General features: G+C 41.3%; 1 protein-coding gene across 2 annotated transcripts in view; it reads left to right on the top strand.

Moving 5' to 3' along the window:
* The window catches only part of oca2 (oculocutaneous albinism II), a 74748-nt gene extending 59539 nt beyond the window's left edge, over positions 1-15209 (top strand). For both annotated transcript variants that reach the window (XM_079506117.1, XM_079506118.1), the window contains exons 22-24: positions 1184-1277; positions 2318-2411; positions 14928-15209. In XM_079506117.1, coding sequence (XP_079362243.1) covers positions 1184-1277; positions 2318-2411; positions 14928-15015 — 276 coding nt within the window. In that variant the 3' untranslated portion in view covers positions 15016-15209. The remainder of the gene's footprint in view (positions 1-1183; positions 1278-2317; positions 2412-14927) is intronic.
* The last annotated feature ends 284 nt before the right edge of the window (positions 15210-15493 follow it).

Here is a 15493-nt window from a genome sequence, read left to right as displayed (position 1 = left end):
ACAGCAGAAGGCTGGGTGTGCACAGACACATTCTCAACAGCACTGAATTCATGTTCATGCTGTCCTTTTTACTTATAAATTACCAAAAGGCGATTGTGTAGCACAAAATGTGTTTTCCTTTAAAGTGCACTTTTCTTGGCCTGGTGGAGCACTCTCAAAAGTTGACTATAGTAGACTATACTTTTTTGAGAAATGTGCATATGACACAGACCGCTTTTTATCAGATCGCCAATAAATTGGCTGTCTCGAGAATGCTGGCACAACACTCCGCAACAGGGCATCAAATTGTCCCTTGCTTAGGCGGAAGTTGCTTTAAAAAGAGCTTCATCCTGACAGAACCTGTGGACATGGTTGTGATATGCCATGGAGGCAGAAGCAGAGCAGGGCGCTGCATGGTCACCATGGGGTGTGTGTGGGTGCATGTCATGACATCCTCCACCACCGACAGTGCCACAGGTGTCACAACCTCATCCAGGAGGTATTTCAGCAGAAATAGAGCTACACTTTTTCTTTGTAACAGGCAGTGTGACAGTGTGAACATACCCTTATAAATCAGAAAACACACACATAATCCTATTTTACAATTTCCATCAAAGGACACCAAAGGGCAGATAGCTCACATTACGTGCAATTTGGATTACTCCTTTATCCATATAGAAACTTCAATTACACTGGTCTAAATTGTTTTTAAGAATTAAAACAAATCTGACTCATAATCAATATTTCTTTAGCCTAAAGTGAGACATGTGGTTTGGTAAGAAAAAAACGTCACAGTATCTCCACAAAATGAATGGAAATGCGATTTCAAGGGGGAGTGGTAGCATGCAGGCTACGGAAATCTTTGACGTGGCTTTTTTGACATCAAGAGTGGATAGAGCAGATCTAAATTCTAATTCATTGGGAGATCTAAATGTCAGTGGTCCTTTGACAAATGGCTGTGAGCTTCAGTTCATGAGCGATTCCCACAACCTCTACCATATAGCCGAATTTCGTGGAAAACGACAGCACAGAACTGCCAAAACTGCGAAATATGGCAATCTGTACGGAAACAATACAGGGTCTTTTTCCCCTTTGGGCTTGACCCATAATAATAAGAATGTATAACAAGACATTAATGAAAACATTGCCTTTGAGAAAAAAATGTAACAAGACATTCAATATATTTCTATATGTGTGCTCTCAGATTCCAGTTCTCATCAACCTGAGTCAGGATGCAGACGTGAACCTGCCAGTGAAACCTCTGATCTTTGCATTGGCCATGGGAGCCTGTCTGGGAGGTGAGTGTCTCATTTTATCCCCACATTTAAACCCTGATCTCCTTAGAAATAGTGCACACGTATAAAGTATGTGTTTGATTAAATTGAATCATGTAGTATAGATACACCTTCCAGTTCCAGAGACTTCTTTTTAATATATTTTTTAAGATGTGGATCTTTATAATGCAGTATGACATGTGCCACATGAATACATTCGCTGCCATGTCAACACTTGAGAACGGCTCTATCTGTGTGGGCGGGAAGGGACACTACAGAAAGAGAGTTATTAATTAACTGCAGCAGTGACAGTGCCTTATTGATCAGCAATATGATGCTGTCACTGCCCCGTCACCTTTTGAGACGTGAGTCATATGGCAGCTGTGACAGCAGGCTGAATATCGTTGCCACCGGGCAGAAACCTCCTATGTCCATATTCTAACTCTTTATGTTTTTTCGTAAATCAAGGCCCTACTTGATCGTACTACAGTGTCACACAAAAGTATCAATAGTAGCAGATCTGCAAGATCGATGTGTGCGAAGCGACAGACGTACTGTATGTTATAACACACTTCTCAGAATGTTGCCTAAAACGATTAAACATGCAAAAAAAAAAAAAATCATATCAAATCACACAACTGGAATACGTACATGACTCACTGTTTTAACACAGTACAGAAAGGGAGTCATTCATAATGTTAATCATTGCTCCATCAAGCGGATGTGCATTTGCAATTGCTGCTTGCATTTACTTCTTTTATTTGCTACGGTTCTCTGCTCTTCATAATCATAACTTGGCAAAGGGAAATTTGGGAACGTAAAACATATGTATAGAGAGCAACAGTGCATAGATAAAGTAATTTCTCCTTCTGTACCTAATACTCTCCCTTGTTAAGTAGTACTGTATAACAATGGATCACAGCTTGTCTGTGGTAATAAAAGAGACCCTTATTACCTTGTTGAATAGACGAAGAGCACTCTGTCTGACATTGGATGTGCATTTGGGCACATCCAGTTCCTTTTCAACTGTACATTGTTTTAATGCTGTTTTTGCTTCCCTTAAGGAAATGGAACACTGATTGGTGCATCAGCCAATGTTGTATGTGCAGGGATTGCTGAACAACATGGTTACGGATTCTCCTTTGTGGAGTTCTTCAGGTATGTCTACAAGAACACACAACTCCATACGCATCACTACAAGTCCAGGGCAGGGCTGAACAGGGACAAACGTTTACGTTTGTTCCTGGCATTTAATGCCTTGACTGGCCCATTTCTGGTGTGGAAACAAAAAAAAACAAAAAAAAAGTCCAAATTTCATTCTGACCCCTCCACGAAAAGGCCTTGTTGTCCTGACCCCTTATCTATCATTTATACATTATGGATAAATAGTGTGGACTTAGACTGTTTTTCGTCTGTGGCATTCAAATGTTATTTTCACCCCATGTGCTCATAGCATTTAATTTCAGCATTCATTCATTTATTATCCGGAGTAACTGTTGTCACAGCTTGTTAATCATATCAACCGGTAGATACAAAGTAGCCTACACCCACATCTAGTAACTTCAAACAGACTGCCACACAATAATAGTAGTGAAAATGTCCAGTGAATGATCCCTCCGGACCCTCCCCAAATCTGCTTTACTTACTGTATATCAACGCATGTGCATGCTTTGCCCTACACATGCACATACACAGATAGAGGGGATACATAGGCCTTGCACGCATGCACAGACACAGATGGCAAGGACATCTATAGACAGCGTCGGAAGTTGTATGCTGAAACGAACGTGCTGTGTCAGTGTGTCGCAAATCTTGCATGTGCTCAGTCTGACTGTGAAGATCACAGTCTTTAGAGCTGTCTGTACGCCGCTGTATACTGCCCACCTGCAGTGTCACTACAGACAACTCATAGACAGCATCAGACGACTCATAGTGGCTTATAATGTCGGCATGAGGCTGCATGCTGCTGAGAGTTTCAAGAAGATCCATTGCACGGCATATGTTTGTCAATGTCGGAGTACCCACCTGCTCTGCTGTGCCGCGTAATGTTGTGTCGCTGTCATAACAGAACCTGTTCTGTCAGGTTCTCCTCTAGACTGTGGACCCACAAGCCACACATCAGTTTCTGTATAGTTACTTAGAAACTGAACATTGTAATGGAATGCATTTCATGAGTCATTCAAAAACAGCACTGAGAATCAGGTAGGCATGCAGACTAAGATCACTGCAGATATGGAATCTCTGTGTGAAACCTGCATTTTCAAGGGGGAAATTAAAAAAAAACTGCCTTTAAAGATAAACCTGCCCCATATTTGCATATTGGGCCCTGATTGGTGTAACCTGACTCCGCCAGATGGGGCAGCAGAGAGTACACTGTGTTCCCCTCTCCTGCTCCCATCTGGGAACTCTCAGGCAGACTTGATGCCCGGCCACAAAACGGCCTGGCCAATCAGCAGCAGCTAGAGGCGGGATAGCTGCTGCTGATTGGCCAGGCCGTTTTTCCCAGATGGGAGCAGGAGGGGAGAACACAGTGTACTCTCTGCTGCCCCATCTGGCGGAGTCAGGTTATGATTGGTGGCCCACAACGAATTACTATTCAGTTTAGCATGCTGCCTACAGAAAATGAAGAAGGCTATAGCCTATAAGTGACGTGTATGGCCTGATTATTGAGGAACTTTGTGAATGAGACTAACAGAAGGCATGAAAACCATGGTCCTAAAAATGCTTACATAAAACTGTGTGCAGCTGTGCACACTACTAGGACAGGAATAAGCAGACACATTCACCAGACTTCTAAATCTGCATGTGATCATTACGCACGGCTGTGAATATAGCTCCCAGTGCATCACATGCACATCATGCTGTGTGAATACTTGATTGTGAAATCTCACTTTATAGTTATATTCGGTGATTGTAAGTTTCATATTTCATATTGTATCATCATATTGTAATACTACGGGCTACATGCAGACTGCAAAGAGAGGCTGTCGCTGGGTTTGTTTAAGCACCTCATTGAGACGCTGAATAGACTGGGGGATAGCGACTTGAGTCGTGCATGCACAATGTGTTGCAATTGGTTCTTAAGACGTCTGTTGTTTTCAAGTACCTACAACGCTGCCATCGCTCACTACTGCTATATTGTGGCCCACAGCCACAGCATAGCCATAGCGAGCGATGCAGGGAGAGAGATCAGCTCAAGGGTTGCTGTCCTACAGACAGATAAATAATGGAATATTATATACGGGGGTTAGACCCTTGAGATGCAGCATCTCATTTTCGAGGGCGTCACCATAAAACTGTAAGCAGCCTAGAAAGTAGGCTTTATGCTTACCATACTCTAAAAATGTAATTTATTTTTTGTTTTCCTCCTGAAAAACATACGTTGCTATAATAGTGGTGCTCAAACATTTTCATGTCAATCTACAAGCTCACTACATGTCGGAAATGTTTTAATGTTTTTCAAAATAATAAAAAAGGCAAAGAAGTTTAGGGATAAGGGGTAGCTTGAGTGATATCTTTGATTATTTCTCATATCTCTGACTGTCCCAAAGTTGTGTAGATTAATGTCACAAACTGGTGACAGAGCAGGCAGCCACTGCTGATAAGGAATGATCCATGCAGCGGCAGCCAAAAATCGTTGGAGATCTTTTTTTATTCCAGTCTGAAATGTAGAATGTCATTCAGTTGTATGGTGCATAATTGAACACTTCCAGCTAAAGCAGCCAGGCAAGTAATCTTTGACGTCAGTATGATATATCTAGGTTTCAGCCCAATCACAGCCACTTTGACATACAGTACGAGTACATGAATATCTCCAAAAGTATAAAACTATGTGAAAGTGGAGGTACTTCTGAGGCCTAATGGCAGTCTCCACAAGAAATTGCTGTTTGATTAGCTCCAGAAAACAGACAGGAACAGAGACGCACAGACGACTATAAACCTGCAGAGCAATATCAGTGGTTATAACCACTCACGGTACAGAGTTTCCTTGACATGAAAAGCTGTAATTGGCTATTCAGAGCAGTATAGGAACGTGCTCGTTCTACTTGCAACTCCGCATCCAGGCAGTGGGGAGTGGGGACAGACGGACTGCTGCTGTCGTATATCAGATGCTTTCACTTCAGGCCTTGATGAGCCCACGGGGACACCGGCGATGTCTTTTTCGGGCCTGATAGACCATCACACGGTGCAAATGAAAATGGCCTGAATAACTCAGTGGTGAGCTGCTGTAGCATCTGCACTGCGGTCCCCCCCACTTCACAGCCACGGTGTCCTGCTGTTATGTTTCTCCCAAAGCTGTTGCCCTGGGAAGTATATCTTCAAAGTACATCGCAAAAAATGTAGGCTGCGTGCTCCTGTCCCTAAAGGACACGTGTGTCCATGCCAGCGGTCAGACTTTACCCGGCGTGATTAATTGCAGTCACTTCGATTCCGGTATGCCCCAGCGTACCGTCTAAGGAGGAGGCGAGTGTCTCGCCCCAACCTCTTGAGTTCACTCGCGTTTTCTCTGTGATGTTTTTTTATTCCCGCCCTGATACCACTATCTCTCATTAATCTTTTTACTGAGAGTTGTTTTCCTGTAGGTTCCCTTTAGCACCCTCACCCGCCCCCAACAGCCCCACCACTCTTATCCCCGCAGCTCCGCAGACGCCAGACCAATCACTTGTGGCGGGTCACGCCATGGAGGCTGTCTGTCCTCCCGCCTCACAGCTTCGCAGACAGCGGGCTTGCGGCACGGGAACAACTGTAATAATTGCCTGGCCGTGAATGCCTCGCTGGACCATTTGTTTTTGCACAGAAACAGAGATCATTGCCAGGCTGCACTGTAAATCCATTCAGTGGCAGTTTTATTAATGGCTGAGTTGAGGAGTGCCTCCAAGTAAAGAGCTACAGTATAGCAATATCTCAGCAAACAGGGCATCAGTGGTGGGTGGCACTCAGATTTATTTTATTCAAGTAAACGTATAGCAATACAACAATGTAGAAATACAAGTAAAAGGCCTGCATTTAAAATTGTGCTTTTAAGCATTAAGAACATTATTTACTCAAATCTTTCAAAATGTGTCATAGTCCAGCAGCCGACAGGCTTCTTTTGTTTAAAGTGGGAAATTTGGTATATAGTCTTTTTTATTAGCCTAGAATATTGTCTATATACTGTATACATACAGTTTCTTGTGACCCTATACCATTAACATCCTATGGCAGGCAAAAATGTCAAACATTCCTTTTGCTTTAAGTAGCATGTGACATGTCAAACTAGGGGGTTTTCATGATTCTGAATCCATTCCAAGCATTTGTTTTGCACAAAATACACTCCCAAAATGTGCTCATCACATTTGCCATGACGTCTATGGCCGTTTTTAGCCCAAGGAGTGTAATTTGTGCAAAACTAATGCTTGGAATGGATTCAGAATCATGAAAACCCCCTAGTTTGACATGTCACATGCTACTTAAAGCAAAAGGAATGTTTTTGCCTGCCATAGGATGTTAATGGTGGGGTCACAAGAAACCCCTATAAAAAGAATTGCCCAATAGTGACAGCCGGTCAGCAAGTGGATTCATGAATGTATGTACCGGTATATAGACAATATTTTAGGCCAATAAAAAAGGCTATATACCAAATTTCCCACCCGTCCACCTCGGCTGCCGGACTATCAAACCTTTTAGAAAATAGTCTAGCTCACAACGTGTCAAGCTTGTAGATACTGTATGCCATTTCAAATAGCCAAAATATAAAATAGCTCTTAAAGGGGAATACCACTGATTTTCAACATTGAACTACCGGTAAGTCATTAATATACCTTAGATCTGTTGTGTGGAAATAAGAAAAAGGTCCTCCCCTTCTGTGTTGCCTAGAACTGGCTAATTGATTGTTGGGGTCATGTGATGATCAGTGACATACGTAAGGTGTGTCTTTGGCCCACACTCTAGGTTGCCTCATTCACTATGGTAGTCTCGCATGGCCAGACTGTTGCCTCCCACAATTTTCAAATGCATTCGGTCATACCGTGTAGGACATGGACGCTCTTTTGATGATTAAGGGAGAAAGCGGATATGAGGCCTCCTCCCCACTTCCGTTTCGTCTTTACAGTGGTGCACATTTATCCTAATATAAATTAAAATAATTGAAACATATACATTGCTGCTCAGGTCGCAGGCACCCCTGAATTTCCTTGTTAGCTAGAACCTTACATTTAAGTCATATTACGGTATGTAAATGTAAATATTTAGCCCTAATAAAGTCATGATATGTCATGATGAGGAAAACTTGAGAACATAGTGGTTTCCATTACAACAGATTGAGAACTTCAAATCTCCAGTTCTAGATCTGTTCTAGTTTTGTATTTATAATCTAAATCTGCAAAGTAACTAAATCTATCAAATACAGTAGTGGAGTAAGTATCACCAGTAAGACGCCCTGAGGGCGAGAAGCGCTGAAACAACAGAGCTTCTTAATACGGCACAGTTGAGAAGCACGATTTAAACTAAGGTATAAATGGACTGGCAACCATATATATCGGAAATACTGTACAGTTCTTCAATAAAATGTACTTAGTTACTGTGCTTTCCACCACTAGAATGGAGCATCCGTTATGCAGAAGCAGCCTGTGCCTATCGAGGACACACTAGGTTTCTGCGTAATTTAAGGGGAATGCGCAGCTGGCATCAGCGGCCTTATTGAGTCTCGCATTTAAATCTCCACCTGTAAAAGGCGATCGCCATCCCTTTGGGAGACTGCAACTCAATAGTAAAACAACCCCAAGACCTAAATTGTTGCATTATTAGCTGAACACAAGGTGTTAATTAAGGGCCACCTGGAGTTGTGCCATTCGGTTTGCTATAGGGCTCCTCCTGGGGTCTGCCATTCACCGCACTTTGTGGAGCATGTAATTAAACCAACTCAGAACCCAAAATCCATTAAACGGTGTAAACTGAGGGCCATTATTCAGCTTCTCTCAGGGTGCTTGTATTTCCTTCGCTCTGTGGGCCGCTCCCCATTCGGGGGGGATTTGCAACAAATCAAACAAAAGGCAATGCATGAAAAATACTCCTTCACAGTTTTATGCGTTTAGAGGTAGACACGGTAATTTTAGGCTATATGCTTCATTTTCTCCCTATAGCACAGACCTAATCACTGAGTCATAACAATGATTGAGTAACACAGGTCAAGTACTGTGAGTGTGATCATAGGCCAGGTCAAGTACTGTGAGGATGACTAGGTTATGCTCATTGGCAAACATACTGTAAAGCAAGCTGTTTTACCATTTAACTACTTAAACTGCGGTTCCCCAGGGGTTAACACTTAGGGCCATATCTTCCCCTTACTCCTTATCCCTATAGTCCGGCAGTCAACAGGCTTTTTTTGTTTAAAGTGGGAAATTTGGTATATAGTATTTTTTGATTGGCCTAAAATATTGTGTAAAATACAGTACATATTTCATGAATCCACTCAGTCAGCATTGAGCAAAATGTTTAATAGGGGTTTATATGTGACCATACCATTAAGCATTAACATCCTATATAAGGCAAACATGTCAAAATTGCATTATGCTTTAAGTAGCATGTGACATGTGGCACAAAAACACTCCTTGGGCTAAAAACAGCCATAGCCGTAATGACAAATGTGATGAGGTCAGCACATTTTGGACACATTTGGGCAAGTGGTTAGTGTTTTTTGTGCAAAACCAATGTTTGGAATGGATTCAGAATAATGAAAACCCCCTAGTTTGACATGTCACATGCTACTTAAAACACAATGAAATTTTGACATTTTTGCCAAATAGGATTTCAATGGTATGGTCACATATCCCAATAAAAAGAAAAGCTCAATACCGACAGCTGGTCAGTAAGTGGATTCATGAATGCATGTATTTAGACAATATTTTAGGCCAATAAAGACTATATACGAAATGTCCCACTCCACACCCCCGGCTGCCGGACTACTAAACCTTTTTTTGCCATTTTTTACTATTTGGGGAAAAAAATCATTCTATCGATCGTTTTTTTTCCTTCAAAATAGTAAAACATGGCAAATAAGTATGGATAAGGGGTAAGGGGTGGCACAAGATATAGCCCTTGGCCTTTTGTCCCTTTACACCAAATCTCTTCACCAAAGATAGCTTATCTAGCTTATCTTTTTTTTTTATCTTTTTGTTTTAATGTTTTAAAGGGCTTGCCTTAGCATAAAACCATCACAGTCAAATGGGTCTATGTCCCTCTGGTTTTATCTGAAAAGACACTTTGAGATTACATCAGGCCATTTTAAAGACCTTCCATCATGCATAATTAAAGCACTGTGTGAGATTGCAGGGTGCAGTGGGGATTTTAGCCAAGGTGAAATGTGCTCCTCTCTCTCGTCTCCATTGTGAAAACTAGGTTTTTCAGCTGCCCTCTCTGTCATTCCTGAGTCCTGACTGTCTGTGATGGCACAATGTGCATTGCTCAGCAGAAATGGACTCGCCTGTACAGAGGTGACATCGGCATGTCTGCTTTTAGCAACAATTAGAGATCACTGGCTCCATCCATTCTCTAAGAAGGACGTTCACTTCAAAGACCCATATTGTGGATCATTTAAGGCTTTCATATCTTCTTCTATATCTATAAATGCACCATTTCTCTGTGTGTACGTCTGTAATCCACGTAACTCGAGAACCGTTCACCCCACAGACTCTATGGTGTGCTATTCATGAGAATATAATGCAAATCACAAACCAGGATATTCCTTATACACCTGCTCTGTTTATTCTGGGTGATCCATCGCCATTAAAACATCTCCCCGCACCTCTAGCTGACTGGATTCATACAGCATTAATGGTGGGCAGGAAAATCATTGTTAAGGAATGGAAGTCTGAGGATTTGCCTCCAGCACATGTATGGTTCACTCAGCTTGGTATTGTGGCTGCTTTGGAGAAGTTATCTTTTAAGGTGAATAATAATCAGTTAGATAAATATGAATCATGTTGCAGGTCCTTGATGTGATCCATGGTCAGGCAATGCCCTTTTGATTGTTTACTGTCTTAGTATACATATGATACGGTTGATGATGATGCGTGTTTGGTCGTGTAAACTAATTTAAACTTTTAATTGGATTTTTTTTTCTTTTTTTATATATTTATTTGTTTATCTTGTCTATCCTTATTTTATATTATGTTTTTGTGCTCATACATAATGTCCATGCATACGTATTCTGTTGTTGCTGTTGTTTGTTTTTTCAGTTTATTTGTAAAAAATCACACCCGTGTGAACTGAGTGGTGCAACTACACATTTATTGTTATAGTTGCTAACCATAGCAACCATGCTCGTTTTTTTGGTACGAACAAACACGGGTACACGGGTACAAAGCCAGTTGTTGGAGTGGTTTGCACCACTCAAAAATCCAAATAAAATACGAGAGAACATAGAGAACCGTTCACCCCACCGACTTCAAATTTGACACACACGTACCACACCGCCGGTGCAGTGCCTGGCCTTGAGTCGGTCGCACACAAAATGCCTCTGCCCGAGCTCCATATATGGAGCTGGCCTGTTCTGACATCACATGGGATGGTGCTGTTCAGCTATCCTGTCAGCACCATAGGGTTCTGCTAAGGATGACACCACTAAACCGCTATAATGGCCTTTATCACAGCAGCCAAAATGGACATAAAAAGTAGGGTAATGTTACAGTACATCCTGTACAGGTGTCCTATCCTACTGTTAATGCACACAATCTCTGTCCGTGTGTGTGTGTGTGTGTGTGTGTGTGTGTGTGTGTGTGTGTGTGTGTGTATGTGTCTGTAATTCACGTATCTCGAGGTCCAAATGGGACCGACCGACTTCAAACTCGAGTGAGGAGAAATCCATATATGGGCATAAAAGAGACACGGACAGAAACAGAAATCTCCATACAGTATATACGGGATAATGCATGGCTATAGGTGACAACGCATACAATGAATATTGCATAACCTGGTGCAGCATGCATTTCTAACTTGCATCGTTCTTGGCTTGCATTGGATCGGCGATGAACTGATCTGAACGGCCATATATGGGCATACTGTATCAGACAGATGGACTTCAAACTCGGTGTGCGTATCAGGGCATGATGCGACAAATGGGAAGTTGGTTGCATCAGAGGTGGCACTGGTAATAAACGGTATTCTCAGAAAACAAAGTGGTGAGAAAACATTTTTTGGAATATTCCATGGCAATGGTAAATAATGGTAAATGGTGCATTTATATAGCGCCTTTATCCAAGGCAATCAGTCTGGAACCTTACTTTTGAGAGAGAACGAATAAAGGAAAGGTCTTATTTCCATTTTCTCCAGGTAGGAAAATGTCCTATAGTTTTATTTTTTGGGGTCTTTACTTACTTCAGCTGTCAAATGTACTTTCACCCATGAATCTGCCATCAAACATTTGCTGTGTAAATTAAAAATAATTGTTGTAATCACTCTGACCTTTCTGCCTTAAGTCAAAGTCAAAAGGTTTCAAGACAATTTAGCAATCCAGTGTAACGCCCCATCAATTCAGTTCAGCCTAGTTCACTGACTTTATTGCTCATTAGTCTAAGTACTGATGACCTTTCCACATGCAAATCAAAAAGGTGTCATTCTTTGTCACTTTTAATTTTTTATAAGGACATGTAATTTTTTTGTATGCTTTCCAGACGTTTTACAGATTAGAATACTTAGTTTGATTTGTGTCTCTACTCTAGTAGGCCTACATGTGTCTGTTTGTCTGGGCTCTAATCTCGCAAACTGCTGGACCAATCAGTGACAGATTTATTGTGGGTCGCAGAAGTACATCCACACATGTTTTATATTTAACTTAAATTGTATGATGATCAACACTGATTGGTAATAATGGTTCAATGGAAGTCAGATAAGGCTGAAACCACGTATACAATTATTGAGGTCCAATGTAGTCACACTCTTATTATACCCAGTCTCATTATTATAGCAAAAAAGTCTATATTTTCATCTATAATGTCATGCCCAAATAGGAATGCCATGTTGAAAGTCATTAAGAACGGTTACTGTTGTTGAACTTGATACGAACTTATCTCTCATCCTTCCAAAACATTCTAATCTGTGTCAGATAAGGACAAGGAGGAGGCTGTAAATTGACACCCAGATTTCACAGTTTCGGAGCAGATGTACAGTAGGATATGATAGATGGTCAAATGACAAACCATCTGGAGTTCTTGCCATCTGATATAGATTAGATAAATTACCATACTGATCTGAAAATTACATTTTTTACATTAAACAAAATATATACTACCTACCTGGCTGTTAATTTAGTTTTTTCGTAATAGATTTGCAGTTATACCAAAAAGCAAAGCAATACATTGTGTTTTACACAAAACATTAAGCGCATTGAGACAGAACGTCAAAGTCTAAAGTAAAGATAAGTATAAGCTAAAATAAATCTGATGTGAAATATGAGACTATAACCCTCAGTAGGCAGCAGCAACCTGTATTGGATTACTGGCTCAGGAATGCGACTAAAACCAAACAAAATCTCCATGAATCCAGGCTTCATGAGGCTGAAATGATATGGTCAGTATCATTTCAGCATTATGTCAGTAGCATGTCAGTATCGTGGTCAGCATGTCAGTATCATAGTCAGTGTCATTATGTGGCTGTAGAAATTTAATTCTGAGTCCATGGCTAAACCCATTCAGGACGGGAACGCCTTTTGGTGTTTTTACCCTTCAGGACGGTTCTTGTGTTGCTATGTACAGTATAATAGCAACATAACATTTTTCACATTTTTTGAATAAATCGAAATTTTTCAGAAAACTTAGGTCAGGTTTTAGAAAGTGTTTTTAGAATCGGCCTCAGTCCTAAATGGATTTCTGGCTTGATCTGTGGTTTTTAACATTGCCGATTGAAGCTGAGTGCTGACTGCATTCTTTCTTGGACTCAAAAACAATTACTTCTGTTTTGCCTTTGTTTAATTGAAGGAATCTTGCACATCCAATCCAATCACCATCCAATATGGAGGAAATATTAAGAGGAAAATTAAATCGGACAGTTCCAAATAAGGTCCCAAACTAACCCACTCTGAAATCTAATAGATTACCACAGCTATTCATACTGAATAGTATGTTCTGGAGGAATTGTTGCTGAGTCTTTTCTCCCAGTACTGGAAATTGAATGGAAATATTGTGTCATTGTTGTGTATGTCTCTCTTCATTCTTATGTTGTTCTTTGTTAATCCTTATGTCACTGTTCTCTGCTGGTCTATTGACCTTAACAGAAGAGTTTGTTTACACATCACAGTGCTTGTTGCATGTAGTCATGCTTCACATTCCGGAGAACAGTACTGACCGGCTTTGCTCCGTGGTGGGAAATATTGCTCTGCACTGACAGTGCCTAAGTTACGATTCATAACTTGTTTGTTCTCTAACTTGGAAGTTCAACAATCACCTCTTGACACTATAAGCAATAGGCAGGCAATATTACAGATATCTCATACAGCAGTTCTTAAACCTCTACGTCTACGCTGTACGTATGTCAATGACACTCCCATATGTTTATGTAAGAATAAATATACATTTGATTTGACAATGACTCGCTAAACACGATCTTCAGTTCCTGCTTTGCCCTGCACAGTGAAATACAAAGTGTTAACAATACAAATACAAAGTGTTCTTTGGATTTTGTTGCATATAGCATGTGCAACACTGTAATGATTGTCAATATCAGACATGGTATATAACATAAGTTGTCATGTCCATCAAATATTAGGTGTTGAGCATAATCACACAGCCAAGCATTGTTCTCTGACGACATAATAGCCAAGTCAAAGTGTTCAAAGAAGAGAAGCTAAACATCAGTTACTTCAACAGCTGGCAGCACATGTTTCTACCAAGATAGGATCCAAAAATATCTTCCACTTTGAGTGATGTAGAAAGCCCAGGGTAGATACCACACTGATAGAACTGGTGGTGGGTTGGGGGGGGTGGGTGAGGGTGGGCGGGTAGAGGAGGGATTACTAGACACAGCTGTATAATTACTCTGGTGACGCTTCTACCAGAGGGATTGTGCTACAATCAAGCAGATAAAGGACTTCGCACATGTCACTCGTGGGGAGCGCCGGCTCTCCAGGAAAGCTGCTTAAGCAACAGGAGTGGACAGGAAATCTGGCATCTCTGTTTCCTGTTAATGCCATTTGAATAGCAGGGCTTACATAGACTCACAAGCCAGTGTCTAAATACTTGGCTTAAATGCTTTGCTCAACTAGAGACTGGTGACAATCTCCCAACAATCGTTGCTAAAAAAAAAAAACTATTAGACAGTAAAATAAAACAAAACAGCATTACATGGCAGAACCAATCCAAAGTCTTTAGGGCGGTCCCTATGGTGGTGATATGATTGGTTCCCAAAGAAAGCAGTGGGCGTAGGTTTGTTATTCTACTAACTACACTGGATTTTGATGGCCCCAAACGTATCGGTAGGAAGCTTACAATGTGTTGCAGTGATGTGAGCTTGTAGATCGACTGTCTATTCGTTACGTTGTGCATGATGACACCCACACGCAAGTTGAGTATACAGTAACTTAGGCTTCATACGGTTCAGTGGACGAGAGTTACTCCACTCCTCACTATGTCACATTATGTCCGGAGTCAAATGTAGGGTGAAATTGTTTGCTTACGATGCTGTTTCTTTTCTTTTCTCTCACAGGCTGGGATTCCCTATGATGATGATGACGTGTACGATAGCCATGTGTTATCTGCTGGCCACCCACATCGGTCTGGGCTGGAACATGTGATCTACCACTGCTGTGCAGAGCCAAAGAGACTGTGTGTGCGTGTGTGCGTGCGTGCGACGAATGCATGAATTAATGCATTTTTCCTTCCGTGTCTTGTCCTTCAAGACCTTATGGGATTATAAAACACCAAAAACATAGTTATGAAAAATATATACAGTACATTCTTGTGTGTGTGCGCATATGCGTGAGAGAGAGAGAGAGAGAGAGAGAGAGAGAGAGAGAGAGAGAGAGAGGGGGGGGGGAGGGGGAAAGGGAGAGAGAGAGTATGTGAATTAACGACAAGATTTGCATAATGTATGTGTTGGGTGTGTGCATAGTGCATACTGTAGATGCATTTGTGCAAACTGGCATATGACAATTACCATGACTGACCCGTAGCACTGGAGATGCAATCTGAAGTAAAAGCATTAAAGTTCAATCAAAGAAACTTTGTCAGACAGAAACTGACAGAAACTGCAGACGTTCAGTGACCATATTG

Source organism: Electrona antarctica (genome assembly GCF_951216825.1).
Source record: "Electrona antarctica genome assembly, chromosome: 7".
NCBI lineage: Eukaryota > Metazoa > Chordata > Actinopteri > Myctophiformes > Myctophidae > Electrona > Electrona antarctica.
Note: the sequence above shows the minus strand (reverse complement) of the source record. Positions and strands in the feature narration are given on the sequence as shown.